The 18,833-nt window shown below is 37.4% G+C and overlaps 3 protein-coding genes across 3 annotated transcripts; 1 reads left to right on the top strand and 2 right to left on the bottom strand.

The window, feature by feature from the left end:
- The first annotated feature begins 832 nt into the window (after positions 1-832).
- On the top strand, positions 833-3,419 carry slc7a6os (solute carrier family 7 member 6 opposite strand). The gene is made up of 5 exons (XM_043244431.1): positions 833-1,174; positions 1,544-1,858; positions 2,063-2,266; positions 2,570-2,702; positions 2,930-3,419. Exons 1-5 carry the CDS (start codon positions 980-982, stop codon positions 3,055-3,057), a joined length of 975 nt encoding a protein of 324 aa, XP_043100366.1. The 5' UTR covers positions 833-979; the 3' UTR covers positions 3,058-3,419.
- A 1-nt stretch (position 3,420) lies between these two features.
- slc7a6 (solute carrier family 7 member 6) lies at positions 3,421-13,179 on the bottom strand. The gene is made up of 10 exons (XM_043244430.1): positions 13,056-13,179; positions 9,348-9,893; positions 8,294-8,419; positions 7,403-7,547; positions 7,177-7,300; positions 7,001-7,104; positions 6,048-6,144; positions 5,426-5,575; positions 4,626-4,809; positions 3,421-4,538 (listed from the first exon to the last, which is right to left on the bottom strand). The coding sequence occupies exons 2-10, from the start codon at positions 9,832-9,834 to the stop codon at positions 4,471-4,473; spliced, it is 1,485 nt and encodes a 494-aa protein (XP_043100365.1). The 5' UTR covers positions 9,835-9,893; positions 13,056-13,179; the 3' UTR covers positions 3,421-4,470.
- Positions 13,180-13,822: 643 nt separating this feature from the next.
- Positions 13,823-18,833, bottom strand: si:dkey-181f22.4 (receptor-interacting serine/threonine-protein kinase 2). Its single transcript, XM_043243259.1, is given in 12 exon segments — positions 13,823-14,847; positions 15,685-15,858; positions 15,961-16,108; positions 16,492-16,560; positions 16,842-16,927; positions 17,006-17,146; positions 17,240-17,289; positions 17,378-17,514; positions 17,627-17,763; positions 17,766-17,775; positions 18,080-18,233; positions 18,607-18,833. Coding segments are annotated over 12 exon segments (1,617 nt in total). The 5' UTR covers positions 18,813-18,833; the 3' UTR covers positions 13,823-14,542.

The raw sequence follows: 18,833 nt of genomic DNA on the forward strand, positions 1-18,833 counted from the left end.
TGTTCCTTTTATTGATCTCCTAGAGTCTATGTAGTCCGGACTGAATCGATTTTAATGCCTTTAAAATAAAAAAGGGCACAAGAAAAGTGGTATATAATAGATTTACAAACTCAGGATTAGGCTAAACATAGCACATTTCCACGTAGTACATGTAATATAGTAGATAGCAGTTTATAGCAGTTTATACTGTTAACATTTGTGCAGTCTACCTTAAAACCCACTTTTATACAGCTACTGTACAGTTAATGATTCAGATAATGATTAAGGCTCGAATACTTCTTCGAAGTTTGTTTCATCATACTATAAAATGCGGTCATAAAGATTTGGTCATGGCCTTGATCAGCCAAGTAGGTTCTAATATAATATATTATAGAGTTTTTGTTTGTTTTTTGTGCGTGATAGAATTTTTTCCCTAACATTTGGGGGTCAGGTTATTTTGATTTTATAATCAAAAATAATAAAATGTATAGCCTATCACGATGTATAATTTTTAAACATTTGTCGCTATAAACGGATACAGTTTAAATCTATTAGGCCTATAATATGGGCACATACTTTCATAAACTAAATGGTATTTTAATTAAACCATGTTCCAAAGGTACAGAAAAGTTTGATTTATTTTTCATAAATTTCCGAAAAAACCACGGCCCATAAACAGTAGCTGATCCAAGGATTTCAAGTGTCCTTTTTCGCCGATCTTTAATCAAACACAATTAAACCGCGACCTCTGCAGGCGGTAATTGCAACAATATGAGGGACGCACGTAAACGTTTGAGAAACTCCGCGCCGCAGCGTGGCGCTACTGTTCCAGAATGACACGGTCACTAAAGAGAAAAACTGTCAAAGGAGAAAAAACGAGTGAAAAGGAAGAAAGAAAGGCTACGGCGCAGATTGTTGTTGTCATTGGCAGGCTCGTGTGCTTGTTTGTCTGTCATCTGAAATCGCTCTCTGGTGACACGGTAGTCGCGTCTGTAGCGAAATGGACCCGAGCACGACCATTCTGCGGGTGAAGAGGAAGAGAGGCACTGATCCGGCGGACGCGCTGCTGCTGGCCTGTAAGCGGATCCGTCCCGAGGCCACGGCGGCTCAGCCCAGCGACGAGAGTGAACCAGAGCCGCAGGAGCCCAAGATAGAGAACTCCGTGTTTAAACTGGTGGCCACCGTGGTGTCGCAGGTAACGTCTAAACGACAGCTGTCGGGAGAAAAGAGCTGCGGTGGTCCGAGAAGGCATTGTTTTCGGTGGTCATGATGATGCGCGATGACGTCAAGTCAAATCGCTAGTTTAAAAAAACTCTGTTGTTTATAACACTTTTAAGTGAGTTTGTACTGTATCGCTTTTTCTTGTGCGCTGGTAAAAATGACCATCAGCGTATGAAATGTAAAATTACACATGTCATAAAGTCCCGTAGCAGACCATGCATGGATTTCTAGATTTATGTAGCAACTGGTGGATGGACTCATGCTCATGAAATCATTTGTAGATCCAAACAATGGCGACATAATTGTGGTCTGTTTTATTGATGTATATTAATTCTGTTTATAGGATGCTCCAGTACAGCCACATGTCCGTGAGGCTTTGGCTCGCCCGCGTCTGGCCCATCATGCCTTGCGGCCGTCACAAGGTAGCTCTCAGAGGATCATCGGCGATCTGCGCAGCGTCAAATGGAGCACCAGGCGAGAGGAACGGTACCGGATCCTGTCCAGCCACCGGGCCGGACTGCCGACAGAGCCTGCTCCTGCAAGAGGAGGAGAGGAGAACGGTGACAGCCAAACAGAGAGCCGTGACGGCCTGTCTTTGGGAGAAGTGCAAGTCTTTGATATTGTGCATGAGGAGGAGGATATGAAAATGCCTGGCAAGGTAACGTCAAAAAATATCTTCCCTGGCAGCATTATTCAGTATTAATCGTAAACAATTTATGTATTGAATGTACATTTTGGCTACCTTTTTTTTCCCGTTTATCAACCAAGAAATGTGCACTGTTTACATTTTTATCTTCAAAATTATTTTTTTTTTTTAAATCTCCTTATTAAATGACTTAAATATTTGTTCTTTTTCCCCCAGACTATGTCTGACCCAGAGACAATCCTGTGTAACTCTGTGAAGATGATTCGTGAGAAGCTGAGTGTGTCGGGAGATGGGCTCGGTACTGAACATCGAGAGAAAGAGGATGATTATGTGTATGACTTGTACTACCAGGAGACGGCCACACCAGGCTGGATCCAAGACATTCTGTCTGTCAGATCCTACACACAAGAGGGAGAACTGGTTAGTTGCAGTGTTTTCATATTATTTATATACTGTTAAAGCTTTTTGTAGTTTTTAATTTTAAATTTTTTTCATTATCTTTTTGTCAGATGTATTGCTTAAATTTGTTTCTAATAAATTTAGTTATATTTATTCTGTTTGTTCTCCTCTAATATTTATATGGTTATATTTCAGCATAGTTTCGATTAGCAAGTCCCTTTTTTATTTTTTTTTTAAGTTTTAGTTCGTGATGATAGAATTTTTTTTTTGGCTCCTATTTTTACTTGGAATTCATTTGTCTCCTTTTTTTCCCTCTCTTTAAAGGTCCCTGATGAAGTGGCCTGGGAGGAAGAAGTGTATGAAGATGAGGATGATGAGAACACCGAAACCAACTGGAGAAATGACTACCCAGAGGAGAGCAGTGAGGATGACAGTGATGCAGAAGAGCGTTACGGAGGTCATGCATCCAAGTTATTAGTTGCCAGGCCCTTCATTTTTCAAGTTTTGATTTGGTGGGATGATTGAGTTTTGAAAAAAAAAAAAAAAAAGATACAAAGCAGATGGCTTCTTATTAATGTATAGTTAATTTGAATTATGGTGCGTTAACCATAACTTCAGCTGCTTTTTTCTTTTTTTTTTATAATACGTGATCTCTAATATATTATAATGCATTATTCTCTCCAGGTTGCTGGAGTGAAGAGCACTCGTACAGCAGGAGGAGCTGGGACTGCTACCGGCGGGACATGTTGGAGGAGTTAGAGAATGACAAAGATGAAGACGATGAGGAGCGAGAGTATAACGATTCTGACTGAGAGCCTCGGTGTGTGGATACGAGCATGAGAGAGGCCATTTTTACTGACGTGTGTTGAGTGAAGCTGTATGTTCTTTTGTCAAAAGTGAATGTATGTAGTAGCCCATGTGTGTGTACTTGTGTGGGTTGCTTTAACTTGCGCGTTAGTGAGACGAGTGATTTACTATTTGCGATATTTTTGCGATTGATGTGAAGATAGTATGGAGAGAAAATGGTGATATTTTGAGTTCGTGTAAGCGTGGGGTGATTTGTGTTGTCAGTTATGTGTGTAGTGTTTGTACGTTCATCTAAGGGGTGAAAAACTAAATACCTGTAAATATGTAGATGTGTATAAAAAAAAAAAATAAAGACTTGAGAATTAAACTGAATCTCATGACTCCTTTATTCAAACAGTTCTTGTCTGATAGAAAAAAAGGTTTTATTGATATTCTTTCCAATAAATTAATAGAAACACTTTTACGTAAAGGTAAATAACAATAGTTTGAAAGCTATTCAGTGTGTTTCGTGCTTCAAGGTAAACATTTTTCAGAGTGACCTGGTTTAATCAAGTCTGGACATCCATCCTGAGATTATTGGGATATTTTACCAGTAATGTAGGCTATTGCTTGTTTGGCCAATGGACACGTAAGCATGATTTTCTAAAAACTGAATGATTGTACATTCAAAAACAGATAGTGGTCCAAACCAAGTACAGAGACGCTTAAACATTCCTGAATTTGTTTGACATGTTTCCAGCACATCTGATGTACTCTTCACCTTTTATTCCTTCCTAATCTCTTCCACAAGCAAACATGTGATGCTTCTACACGTACAGAAGCACAGCAGCAGATTTCAACGTTCAAATGCATGTAGTCACCTTCCCTCTAAAAACCACCTAAGGCATGAGGGCAGTTAAACATAACCGACCTCTCCGTTACTGTAAGAGAACTGACACATTCGCGCGAAGGAAATCACAATAAAGAAAATGAAAATAAAATCTCTCACTTAAAAAAAAATTGGATGAACTGATAGACATTTTTTAAACTAGACTTTAAAATCATGTTAGATTAAAAAAAAAAAAAAAAAGGAGACGTGTTGCATAAATAATCTAATTATTGACCATGTTCTTCATAATGGCACACGTTATGTCCTCGTTTCTCTGAGAGGAATACAGATAGTGTTTGCATCATGAGCGCCATTTTGAACCAGAGCTTCGAAATGGCCTTCTTTTTCATACCATACCGTTCTCAAGGTCGTATTTCTAATACTGCAGTGCACTGTGGCCTTAGCAGATCCCTTTTATAACAACAAAAAAAGAATCCAAACGCAGTGACATTAAGAGTGCATCTGTGTCTTTAAAAGTGTGGAAGATCTTTTTCCCGTTGGTCCAGATATTGGCCTCTTCCCCCCCCGAACCAGTGGCTTTGCAGGTGTTCTAATCAACAGTGTCTAAGTCAGTGAGCACACAAAAACAGGTGAACTGGGTGAAACGGGTGATGGCACCTGTGTAAGGGAGACACACGTTAAAAAAGAACCACTGTCAATTAAAGCACAAAATAATATGTCACTGCTAAAGGCCCTGGTACTTACGTAACAGTTTAGTGATTATGGGCGGGCGCTTGGACTCTGGCAGGTAGATACCCAAGAAGTAAACAGGCACTCCAGAGAGGGCAATAGCAATTCCAATGAGTGAGTTGAGGGTGTCAGAATAAAGTGGCACAGCCACCAGGAACACAACACACAAGCAGAAGATGATGGGATACAGCAGACTCAGCTGCATATGAAGGAGAAGAGAGAAAAAACAACATTAATTAATATATAAATGTCACAAAATTGCACATGATATAAGGATGGAAACTTCTCACTACCTTCCCCTTCACATTGTCTTAATATTTTACGTTTCTGAATCAATCCTAACTAACCAGTTCTATAAATGTTTGAGGTCAGTAACATGTTCAGTGAATATATTTTAAAATTCATATTTTTGCAAGGCTGAATTTTAAACAGCCATTACTTCTTTCTTCAGTGTCATAAGATGTATTAGAAACCATACCAAGATTCTCATTTAGGGTTCAAGAAACAATTATTATTATCAGATTTGCTGCTTAATTTTTTTTTGCAGAAACTACGATGCACTTTTTCATAGATTATTTGTTCATTAAACTTAAAAGAACGGCAAATATTTAAAACAATTCTTTTGTGTGATTGTTAATCAAAACAATCACTTTTAATTAATTTAATGTTAGTTTAATTACTAACCGTAAATTGTTGAACCATAGTGTATATATCAGTACAGCTGTTTATACTGGGTTTGTGTGTCCAAAATACACAGCGTTTTTCAAATCTATGCAAATAATTTTATTTAATCTGTAAAGTCTCTAATTCTTCACCTTCAGTGGTCGGGGTCTGTCTGGTTCTTTCCAGCGAAGATATATCTGCCCGGCAATAGACAGGCCAACAAAAAACCAGTAACTGAAGCTATAATAGTTAATTAACTGGAAAACATCCTCCACTGTAAGGTAGATCAGGGCCATGGCACACTGCAGACAGAAAGCACAGCCTAAGTGACTTGGTCCACTAGATGGAGACAGAAAACGAGAAAAAGAGATTCTACAACTGCTGAGCTAATGGTAGTATGAAAATGAAACTTTATAAGCCTTAAATATAAACTATATATGAAGAGTTCATTTGCAAAAACAGATTTTTAACAATTCTCAAGTTTGTGTTTTTGTTTGTTTTTTGACAAGGTAAAAAAAAATAACTTAAAAAACAGCTAATTAACACAATAAAAGAATAACATATACACATGCTTCTTAAACATAAAAAAAAAGTTATCCGTTTTTGCAAATAAACACTTCATACTTAATATTAGCATAATATTGATATTAGTGTAATAGTCGTATATTAGTTAAATATGTTATTTTAAAAAAAGAAGAAAAAAGTTAGGGGAAATCTTATTGATCCTCTATGTGATAATGCATGTGGTGTTACGTTTAACTGAAATATACTTGCATTAAACAGCAGAGCAGGAACTGGTGTGAATCTCTCCACGTGAATCATAGACAAAGCATCTGGAAGATGACCTTCTCGAGCTCCCACAAAGAACAACCTGCAGAGGAAGGAGACTTGCCATTTAAATGGATATGCATTTTCTTTGAGGGCTCCTAATCTGGGTTGTTATAGCTATCTAAAACCATAATATCATCCTTGAAATGAACTCTAACTAAAATAATGAAACAAGGAAAATTTAAATGTTTTTATTCTAGCTAGCTGGCAATTTAGTTTAATTTGTACAAAAATCACTAAAACTGAAATAAAGAAAAAAAAAAAAACTACAAAAACCTAAATTAGAATAAAATCAAAAAGATAAAGCTCATTTGAAATATAATCTACACTAATATAATCAATAATATTAAAATGATCAGATCAAACCAAATGTTTAAAAAAAGATGAAGGATACAAAACATCAAGATTTTAAGAAAATGAGCATCATACTCATACTTGTACATTCTTGACCTTAAAACAAAATCAACTGTATAAATACATATGCATATACATATCAAACATGTGCCATAGATATAAACAGGAATCTCAGTGCTCAGTGCATCTGAATTCCTGTGATCACTGCGTGTATGTTTTCTCAAAACTCCCCCAAATCCTCAGGACTTCACATTATCTTCCACACGGAATAGTGGTGTGAACCCCCACACGGTCATTACCACAAAGCAGCTCCAGATGGTGCGAGCAATTGAGCAGCTCCCTATAAAACCACAGGAGCTGAACTAAGCTTTGTTCCTCCTCCTGGAGGTTAACACCAGTCATTAAGAATAAACTTGAGGAGCAAAGCAGAGGTTCAAGTAGAATAATAAAACCATAAAGCCAGTGCAATCGCATAGGGCCATTTTCAAAATGACACAGCTCCGAGTGTTCTGTGATGGCATGTAGAAATCAAGCTTCAGACTGACCTGGATGCAGCAATGATAGAAGCGTTAAGACCTCCGTAACAAGATAAAGCAACAGCAATGGGGATGGTCCAACTCATCACTCCCAAAGTGTGGTCAGCAAATGTCTGTGGGATGATTAGGAAACATTAGCCGTTACATAACAGACGTTATGACAACACAGAAGTCTATGAACTCACCACAGCGACAGCATCACTGGCGAAGATGGCACTCATGTCCAGAACGGCGTAATAAGCCACGTTTGTGAGGATGTAGATAATCGTAACTATCGGCATGGAGATTGCAATGGAGAGAGGAAGGTTCCTGGGACATTCATGGACAGATGGGTTATCTTATCAGTACGTATTTTTACATGCTGTATCTTCACAACAGGAACTGAGGGTCAAGTTCGTCTCAAAGTAGTACCTTTCAGGGTTTTTAATCTCTTCTGTGACGAAGTTGAGAGTGTCCCAGCCCGAGTATGAGAAAAGAGCCGAGTACAATGCCAAAGCGATATCTCCTGGGTCACGAGATGAGCCTTGGAAAGAATCTTCAAAGTTCATTGTGAAACCTGCGTGAGAAACATTACAAAAGGATTGAAGTAATTAACAGCTTTTTAAGACCAGTACTTATGTGAATGGATGTTGTATTGTGGTTTTCCTCTTAGTGTGTTAAACATGTGTATATTCTGCTCAGGGACTACTAAAGAAAAATAACCTTTAGGCTGATTTTACAATTATGCTTAATAGTCTGTGCCTGTTAAATAAACAAAGGAAATGAAATAAAAATAGCAAATGAGAGAAACTATTTAACCATGCCTTAAAATGATTGTTCTCCCAAAATGTAAAATTATGTAGAAATTCCTTTTGTTATTTCATGAAGGTATGGCTTCATTTCTTATGCAGAATACAGAAGATATTTTAAAGAATGTTTGTAATCACAAAAACACTTCTAAAAAAAAAAAAAAAAAAAAAAATATTTATATTTATATATATATATATATATATATATATATATATATATATATATATATATATATATATATATATATATATATATATATATATATATATATATATATATATATATATATATATATATATATATATATATATATATATATATATATATATATATATAGTTTTGGAGCCAATAAATGCCAGAATTTCATTTGACTACACTTTTAAATGGATTCAGAACTCATGAGAGATCAACATTTGGCCTCTACACAAACAAGAATAACATTCATGCAAATGGTATCATGCAAGAGATGCAACTGATTGTGTAGACTCATGCACATTGTTTTTTTTTTTTTACCTTGGCACAGTTTCACTATCCCCGTGATAATAATGACGATGAGGGCCAGCACTTTGGCATAAGTGAAGACATCCTGCACCCTGGTACCCCACTTAACATAAGCGGAATTAATAAAGGTCAGCAGGCCTGCAATATCATGACCAGAAAGCATGTTAGCATAAGAAATATAAATAAATAAATAAATACATAAATATATGCTGACAAGTACTCAGACAAGTTAAGGCTGGAATACATCACACAGATCTTTGAACTGATTGGCAGTCTCGACAAGTCAATGCTAGTTGCTTAAAGTCAGAAATCAGATTTTAAGCAGTCAGAGGTTCACAGAAAATCAAGCACAGTATGGTAAACACAGAATTTTTTTAACTCGAGACAATAATTCCATCCAGTCATAGGAGATAAACATTGTTTTAATTTGTCTCTAAGCAAAGGGGGTGCATATTTATGCATAGATTTGTCATTTTCTGGAACAACAAACTCTGGTAATGTGTGATCCTCTGGATTTTAGCATATGACACTCGGTTTTTCTCTGGAACCATTTACAGAGTCAGCAAGTGTATGTGTTTTAACAGGTTCTCTGATATAAAAAGTAATACAATGCATTCCAGCCGTGCAGTAAATGACAACACTACAATGTTGACGGTATTTTCAACGGCAAACAACACCAGTTACTCCCTAAAAACAGCAATTAAAACTGCAAGTCACTACCTGAATAAATTAGTGGGGAGTATTAAACATTCGGTTCAGTCATGGCAACAATAATGAGCAACAGAGTGGCATGTCTAATGAGGCTGCTGAAGGTATCCAAGTGAAACAGGTATATGAGAAGAGGCACACCAGAACCAGAAGAACGGGCTTCCTAAACTCAAAAACAAGTTATTCATTAACTACCCCATGACATTTTTAAAGTTAGACCACAATGGCTCTCAACAGCTTATCAGCTCCCATGGTAAGAAAACAGAAAAAGGAAGAGAGCACAGCAAAGTAATAAAGACAACAATAAAGGATGTGAAAAACAAAGGTGTAGAGCAATAAGCATGTACACTTTACTCACAAATACAAGCTGCAGCAATGAGCCGAGAAGCAGAATACGGAGGCTCGCAGGTGGGGAAGAGCGGCTGAACCAAGTAGTTGGCAAAAGTTATGGCAATTACAGCCTGGCTTGTTGGTTCGATGATAAGCAGTGATGTCCATAAACGTATAAATGCTATGAAGCCTCCGAACGACTCCAGGATGTACGCGTAGCTGGCGCCAGACTTTGTGATTGTTGTGCCGAGCTCGGCGTAACAGAGTGCACCCACTATTGAAAAGATGCCGCCGATGGCCCAGATAACTAGAGACAGTCCATAGGAGGCGCTGTAGATTAGAACGCCCTTTGGCGACACAAAAATGCCCGAGCCGATCATGTTCCCCACTATGAGGCTGACGCCGTTCACCAGAGAGATTTCCTTTTTGAGCTGCATGCTCTCTTTGGGTTTTGAGATGGCTGGGGAACCCTCAGGCTGAGCGTTCAGATTCCTGGTTTCTGCGTTGCTCTCCATTCTGTCCACAGGTGTAAGTGGTGCCACTCGGAGACAAAAGGCCGTCTGCCTAATCCAACCTAACAGAAAACAGATAAACAGAAAGAGTTATACAAGGAATGGCTGCTGCTTAAAGGATATTTCTGTCAGTACAACTCTCTGAGGGATCGACATGGTAGCTTATATTAAATGGTAATGTGTTTGGTCTTGGTCTGCTCTGCTGCTTCTGCTTCTGCTGTGGCAGAGCCAATACCACAAATACATCCATAACATGCTGCTGTGAGCATGTAAGAAATACAGCTGCTGCACATATAACACAAATTGGATATAGCATAAATGAAGCACCCCATAGAGGAACTATACAGAGGGGGCTGGGGATGGTGGAGCGTTTCTGAAGTAAGGTGCAACTGCTACAACAAACACCAGCCAAGTATTGGCTGTACCAATTATAGACAGAACCAATCAGCTGTCCCTTGTGATAATGATGTCACTATGTCAGATTGAGTTTGACCAATCAGACTGTTTCATGCCAGAATTTTTTATTTCACCCCAAAAAGAAATTGCTGTCATCATTTACTCATCCTAATGTCATTACTTTAAGACACTATATGATATTTTGAAAAATGTCTTGGTGTTTTCTGCCTACACAGTGAAAGTCAGTGGGATAGTGTTGTTAAACTACCTACATTTAAAGATTAGTAACTGAAATGAAAGCAAAGATAATGAATAAAAACAAAAAGCTATAAATGAATATAATATAAAAAGTAAACAAAAGACTTCTTGCCTAAAAAGACTAAAAAAGCTGAAGTGTACGGATTCTACAATTAATTTACTAACTTTAACAAAAGTGACTAAAAGTTAAACTATAAAATGAAAATATAAAATATATTTTTAAAATATTAATTAAAATATATACTCCTTAATTTACAAAAACATACAAACATTAACTTAAAATATTTAAAAAAGCACTAGATTAATATATAAATAAATGATTACTATAACGCTACAGTTGTTTTGGATGCCACTGATTATCAATGTATAGACAAAAACAATTCTTCCAAGAAATATCCTTCAATTCTTCATTTGTGCTCCACTGAATAAAGAAAGGCATACATTGTTCAGAACAACATGAGGGCAGCCGAAGATTTACAGGAAATTCTTATTGGAACTCAATATTTATGCATGTTAGCTAGTGCATGATAACACTGGGGATGATGCATTTACCCACACATAATGAAAGTCACATCCGGTCTCCAATGTCTAGTGATGGTGTTAAGTCAGTACAGGCCAGTGCGATATGTATATTACGTATGTGCAAAATGTGCTGATGCTAATTGACGAAAAGCTAATTGACGTGAAGGCTGCGTCATTGCGATTACATAAACAAGCATTTCTTTGGTCAAACATAAACCCGACCAGAAATTAAAATTAAAAAGGAAACCTATGCACTGAATCACTTGTTGTTTATTTATTTATAAAAGCACAATTAAAACAACATAGCGTTGATCAATGTGCCGTACAATCTCTAAATAAAGAAGTTAAATCATCACGAGTTTATTCGGGGTCTATATAGGTTTGTAAATGAGGGAAATCACACGTTTCACTGTCCTGATTTGCTGTTTGTTGACCCTCTATAAATGATTAAGCATGGCGTGTCCACTGCTGCCACCTCTCTAACTGTGGAGAGCTGATAACACATTCCTCTGATTATTTGACTTGAACCACTCACTTTAGCTTTTATCCTTGTAAAACGCTCATTACATTAAGTGCGTCTGAAAACCAAGTCTCGACTTTCAAACAAAGGGCGCATCATTTGCAATTAATGCATAATATAGCATGCAGTTGTTAAACAAACACTGATTAAATTGTTCCCAAATTCTCCCCAGAGAACTTTCCTTCCCCGAGGCTTGTTTCCCATCCTAGATGATGTTTCCCAGAACTGCAACATTCACAAAAACATCTGCACTCATGACACATCAGTATACAGTGGTAAAGGGCAGTCCGCTACCGTTGCCTTGGAAACTGATGACATCATTTTAGTTTTGACTTTGAATAAGCTGAGCAACTTTTTTGTGGGAACATGTGTAGCTTTTGATTGATGCTCTTGGAGTTTTTTCTTATTTTGTTCTTTTCTTTTTGATAAAGACTGATAAAAGTGCAAGATAACGCGTTTGACCTGTACAGATAAATATTCAAATTTAAGTGCAAACTATGTAGTGTGTGTTTGAATGCGTGTTGCAGAAGGTTTCTTCTGGAAAGAAAGAAAATGTTTTGGAAAGATGAGTGATAACAAAGAAACGACTGATCTGTTTGTCTGTTCTCACAGCCTCACTGTCACTTTCTAATTAAATATGGTGAATAAGATCCATGACAACAGCTGTTTTCATCACACCCTTTTAATATTGTTGCTTTGTTATTAAGCGTTTTTCTTAGTATTACAAATAAACACGTTTTTATAATTCATTATGTAAACGCTGCTAAACGCTGTTAATTAAACAAACTAAAGGAATCTGCTAAAAAAAATAAAATAAAATAAAGCTATTAAAAAAAAGTTTAAAATCACTTAAAGACAACTACAACAACTTGGCACCCCGCGATCAAAACAACTTCATATTTGGCAACCCTCTTTGTTAAGACAAGGCGCGCAGCAGTCGCGTTAAAATAAAGAAAAAGGTTTGGCTCTGTAAAAAAATGAGATATTTAAGTTGTAATCGGCTGACACAAACATAAATAAATAAATAAATAAATAAAACAGCGCGAGCGTCTAAGCCGACGTTCTCCTAAGGCTGTCCCGTCAAGCCTGTCAGCTGTTCAACAAAACAACCCCATCAGCGCCTTGTTAAACGCTGTTCTGTGGTTAAGAATTTGGAGCGATGGTCTAAAGAATATAGCGCTTTAATAACCATTGTTCACAAAGTCTACGTGCCATGGTAAATCACTGGAATAAGCGTAAAGCATTTTGAAATCGATTGGATGTTGAGAAGCGACATCCTGTTTTTGTAACGTAGAGCGCCGCAGAGTACGAGACGCGATCCCTGCGTCATTTTAACAGAGACATTATCCTCTCCGGTTTTTTCATTTAACATATTAAGTTCATGCATTTATTAGAAAACAGAGAATATAATAAATAGAGTGGGATTATAACAGGAATCTGCTCTCGCTGATTTAACGCAAGCAGCCCAGTGCTTCTTTCTGTTTATTTTTTCTTTAAACGTATCGTTAAAACGTAAATATGTCCTTACCTTGTTGTGTCCTTTGTTTATCGTCTTTGTCTAACTGGTGACATTAACAGACAGGGCAGCATCTTTAACTACAGCAAGAAGAACGGAGGGCAAGCTGCCAAGAAGTCACGTGACACCGGTAAAATTGATGTCACGTGGGTTTATTTGCAAATCAGACAGACCAAGCCGGTTCGTCACTCAGGTGTTGCCTTACAGCCCAAAGCGACCCATTTAAAAGTAATGTTTTCTTGGGCATGTGCTTAAGTGGTTTCTGATTACTGCTTCTCACCTGTGTTCAAAGCCAAACGATTAGCTTTAAAGTAAGAAATAGGGAAAAGGGATGAAAAGAATAAAAAATATTTTTAGGAATTTTCGAAATGTTTTCTTGTCTTTGCTTATATATATATGTGTATGTATATATATGTGTGTGTTTGTACAATATATAATTTACAAAAACACATTCTCTACAGTGATTAAGCAGGTTGCATTTTCATGTCAAAGGCATTTCACCTTTCACATTGCAATGCGAGTAAAGGCCCCTACAGCAAGGACCATTCATGCCCTTTAAAACTAAAGATCATCCATGCAATTAGACAGTCCGTGAAGAAGTATGTGGCATGGTATTGACCTGAGTAATACAAAGTAATAGCTGTTCTCCAGAAGTGGCTCTTACGTAAGAACTCAGGCCAAACTCTGAAAGAAACATACCTTTTAACCACGGTAAAAAATACAACCTTATGCATTACATAACATTATTTAATTACATTTATACACTTATATCGCGTTTGTTTTGTCCATACATTAACATTTTATTTCATTTTATTTATTTCACTTTGTACACGCCATGGTACAAACTGTACACAGCAAATAAAATCTTGTTGCAAGATACACTACAATCAGAAACTACTGAATCTATTGTGCAACACGCACAACTGTAGGTCTAAACGAAAAACAAACAAACACGCATCCTTGTAAATGTAAAGTACACGCAAGATAAATGTGATTATAGTAAGAAAAATATTTGATGAGCATGTCAAATTAATATGACACACTGTTAACTTCTCTGTAAGAGAACGTTAACAGCAAGCACTGTTAAGTGAGCATGATTAAACGAAACGGCCTTATCATTCATAAAGCTTCTTTTCAAAATAAATGTTTTTTGCGCTGATGATTTTTTCTCTCCGCGAACAAAGGAATGCTATCAAACCTGTATTTGCCCATTCATCAGAACATCAAGTTCAAAGGCTGCTAACTAATCCCTTCAGTTTGTGAAGCGGCAAACAATGACCCATTATAATGGGTGTCAATGTGATGAGATTTTTAGATCTAAGACTAAACTGCATTGCAGCATACACTTCCAGAGAGTCTGACCTCTCTTCTTCAAGAGTTCAAACAAGAACACGCTAACCATCTCAACATATTAATGACACATTACAGTGCCATACAAATCTTATATCAATCTGATATCAGTTGTTCCATGTGCAGTTGCTGCATTTCGCTGGCATAGTTTAAACAGCCTGCCACCTATGGGTGGTCTGAGAATTCTCGGTGGATACTAAACCTAAAGTCGAGGCCACCAAGATAGCAACGTTTTCACCGAGGCAGGCACAGATGTCAAGCAAACAGCGCGTGCGTGCGGTCAAGGTCAGGGCCGCAGTGATGATCTCGTACGTCTCGCGGGTCACAGCCTGTCTGGCCCGCAGTACGTCAAGGACGTTGTTGAGTCGGCCCTCAGTCATGCAGCGGACAATGGACTCCCGTCTTTCTTGCAGAAGTTGGCAACAGCTCCTTCCCGCAGACAGCTGACATTTTACTACAGAAAGAGGAAGGACAGTATATGATGATCGTGTGACCACAGAGTTAAGAACTAATACAAAGAAACTATTCACACGCATTTATTTTATTATCATATGTGCAAGCAAAGCAAAGCAGATCAATCTAGGTTACAGCTGTTAGTAATCTTCGGATACTAAACAACTAAAATTGTAATATTATTAGTTAATAGGTCATTATAATAAATGCACGATTAAATAAATACTAAATTCTGCAAATTTTGCTTTGTTGATAAGTAAAATATATATTAAATATATGCAAAAGTTCGTGATTGAGTAAATGCCACATTGGTAAACAAAACATTAAAAACATTTAAATCATTGTGTTGTTTTTTTTTTTTTAAACAGCCTTGCCTCTTAGCCAGTTACTTCACTGGGACAAAACCTTCTATGCTACTTGCATTTAAATGAAAAAAACAAGACTAATTCTGAGAAAAACAAAAACCCTCTGGGGAGGAAACACACTGGACACAGATAAGGAATGAGTGGGGCAGTCATTCAGGAAGTCCCACAGAACTGCTTACTGCGCACATGTAAGGGCCCAACACGAAGAACTGATACATTTGCTGTGTCCAGGTAGTTATGCCAACAGTACGTACACAAAGCTCCTCCAGATTTATTTAGCTAAAATACATCAAGCAATTGAGACTGACAGAGAGCAGAGCTCTTCCAGATGGATTAAAGTGCGCGGCAATGGCATGTTTATGTTCTCAGTCCAAACTCATATGTTGGAAATGTGCAGGACAGGAATGAAGAGAACAGAGCGATTCAGAAATGTATACCGTCAGGACATTTTGGAAACAGAACTCATTTCTCACCCTGGTTGCCAGCGTTGTTTTGTGGATTACTCTGAAAGATTGTTGTGGGGGAAACACATGGGGACCTTAAAGATGTAGAGCTCTGTCTCTGGGGAACTCCGGGGCGTCCGTTATTCTTAGCCAAACCATGATCGCTGCAGGAGTTATTGGATTGGACTGAACTTTTGCCAGTATCTATAAAAGACATGAACAGGGAAAAACATAAATTTAAGACACTTTATAATAATAAAGTGATAAAAAAGTATGCAAAATACTGTCAAATGAGAGCTCACTAACCCCTACAACATCCAATCTGAGGACAACCTCTTGTTGCTATTGGCGGAGGCATCTTTACTGTTGTATTCGGTGAAGACACTAGCAGCGTTTCATTCTGGGGAATTACCTTTGAGTTCCATTTTTTTGTAGTACTTTTGCAATTATTGTTCTGTTGGTGATAAATGTCAGCTGTCAGAATCCATAAGCTTTAAAAAGTGTTTTAATTAAATGTTTTTAATAATTTAAACATGCACAATAAGAAATACAGCACTGAACTGAGTTCCTGCTTCCCAACATTATGACATCAACTTTATATTAAATTTTATTATTATTGTTTTCTGTTATATTTTATCCTGTACTACTCTACTGTGCTCTATTTTATTTAAAAAAAATAAAATCTCTCTCTCATCAGATATCAGATTGCTTCTATTCCTCTCCTCATTTGTAAGTCACTTCAGATAAAAGCGATTGAGTTGCTTAAATGTAGATGTAGAGTGCTTCAACACGAAATCAAGTAAAACCTGTTTAAAATAATTGCACCAGTTGTCTTACCTCTAGGTTATGTAGCTCAATAGGCAATTCCCAGGATGAGCGCTTTTTACAGCTCAGCAGCCTCCTCTCCTGGTGAAACAGAAGCACACAAATACACAATAAGTCCAGAGTCAAAATCTTCAGATCTGTATTAAAATTAATTTCTATTCAGACATGGAGAGTCCATGAACACTAGTGAAATTCTTTCTACTTTTGTACTTTAAAATATCTCAAAATATCTGTGTGTGTGTGTGTATATATATATCTGTGTGTGTGTGTGTGTGTAGTAGATTTGTAGAGTGACTCTGGAGCCTACTTAATAAAAGACCCAGTACAACTATTATTCCGCTTATTAATCATTTGACAAGTACCTTGCATGTTTTCAGATAAACAACAGCTTCAGTGAAAGTCTGTGAATCAAACACTTCCAGAGTTGTCCTCAGAACCATAGCACACTCTGTATGAGCAGAACATAATTAGTGATTAAGTAGTATTAGATAACATCTCTAAGATCAATAAAAATTCCAGAACTAACCCTCAGCCGATGGTCGTTTTTGAGGATCACTGTTCAAGCACCTAATGATGAGCTGGGCGAGGGCATGGCTTTGAGGGGTCATCGCTGGCAGAAGGTCAACATCTAAACCAAACTCCAATTTGGTCTGAAGCTGCTCAATCCCTGTAAGAAAACTATCGCCTTTAGGGGAATGAAAGAATGAAAAATCCTTCTCACTCATTAACACAATTAGGTAACATTGAAGACATAACATACCTTTGCATGGATGCTTTCTATTCAATGTTTCCCACAGAAGAACCCCAAAACTGGAAAAACATAAAAAAACAACAACTCAACAATTCCACTCTAATATACAGTTAATACACTCTAAAACACTGAAATAATGCAGCTCACCTATACATATCAGCTTCTACAGAAGAACCAGCACCCCGCATGACTTCAGGAGACACGTAGGCCAGATCTCTGTAACATGGTCCACGGCCATTAGAGGTGCTCAGGTGCATGTCTATCTCTTGACCCCAGTCACACAGCTACAATGCAATACGCATTTTAAAGATTATTAATAATGTAACTAGAAATTAGTAAAGCAACATGACAAAAATATGTTTCTAATTTTAAAGAAAGTAAGTTTTTGGTCAATACCTTGGCAGAGTACTGTTGGTCGAGAAGAACATTAGTGGCTTTTAGGGCTCCATGGGGCAGAGGAATGGAATGAAGATGAGCTAAACCCTTAGAAACATCCAAAAGGATCCGAAGACTAAGAGCCATGGAAAGCTCTGAAACACGTCTGTCTAATGAAAGCAAAGAAATCTGTCACTTTCATCTGTTTCACAGACATTTCCTGAAAGTAGGAGTTATATTACTGATGACACTATAGCTAAATACACGTATTGGAATGCTATCCACTGGTTGGCACTATTTTTAGTGCTTAGGGAATTTCCACTTTCTCACTGTCAGAAAGGTCAACACAATCTTCTAAAAACAATCACACGCACTTCCTGATAACAGGCTCATCAGGTAACACATGTATTAGACTCGTTAAAATTTTAATTTATTGAAGTTATACATACATATTTTTAACTAAGTTATGCTTACCTCGTGCAGTAGTGAGTCTAGAGATCCTTCAGTCATCCAGTCCCACACCAGACCAACCAGAGAGTGAGTGGTGTACATACCCAGTGGGACTAAAACTTGCTCAGAACACACCTGGGCCAGCGTTCCTTCTTTCTTTAACCTGTCCATCCATTTGCTGATACCACACACACACACACACACACACACACACACACACACACACACACACACACACAACGCACTTAAGTTTTGTTTTCCATTATTTGCTTTGGAAATACCCTATAGCTGCACTGCACAATGTACATAGATTGCAAAACATTGCAATATTTAATAGGGTATAATGTTTAGTTTGGTTGTTTATTCATATAACCATCAACTGTTACTAATCGTGATTTTTAAAATTTTTTAAATTAGTCATTTGCTACTAACTAATCAAAATGATTCATTAAAAATTCGTTGTTTTAGACCTATATGTGAATATTTAATATGCAAAGAGCAAAATAAAATAAACGTGCATAACCGTTAAGTCACATATATGATGAGTTTACCTGTCCTTGATTAACTTCACAGCCACTTTGCGTCCCGTCCTCCCAAAATGCCCTCGCAAACACGCACCTACACTTGTTCGGACCAAAACTACATCGCGCAAGTCTTTCTCATCGATCATCTGCAGACGACTGGCCTTAGCCATTCCTCTGGACCAAGTAAACTTCGGCCCTGCTGGAATGCTGAGAGAACGCTCGACTAGATTCATTTGCTGTAAAGAATAGAAAAT

This window comes from Puntigrus tetrazona, chromosome 7 (genome assembly GCF_018831695.1).
Source record: "Puntigrus tetrazona isolate hp1 chromosome 7, ASM1883169v1, whole genome shotgun sequence".
Taxonomy (NCBI): domain Eukaryota; kingdom Metazoa; phylum Chordata; class Actinopteri; order Cypriniformes; family Cyprinidae; genus Puntigrus; species Puntigrus tetrazona.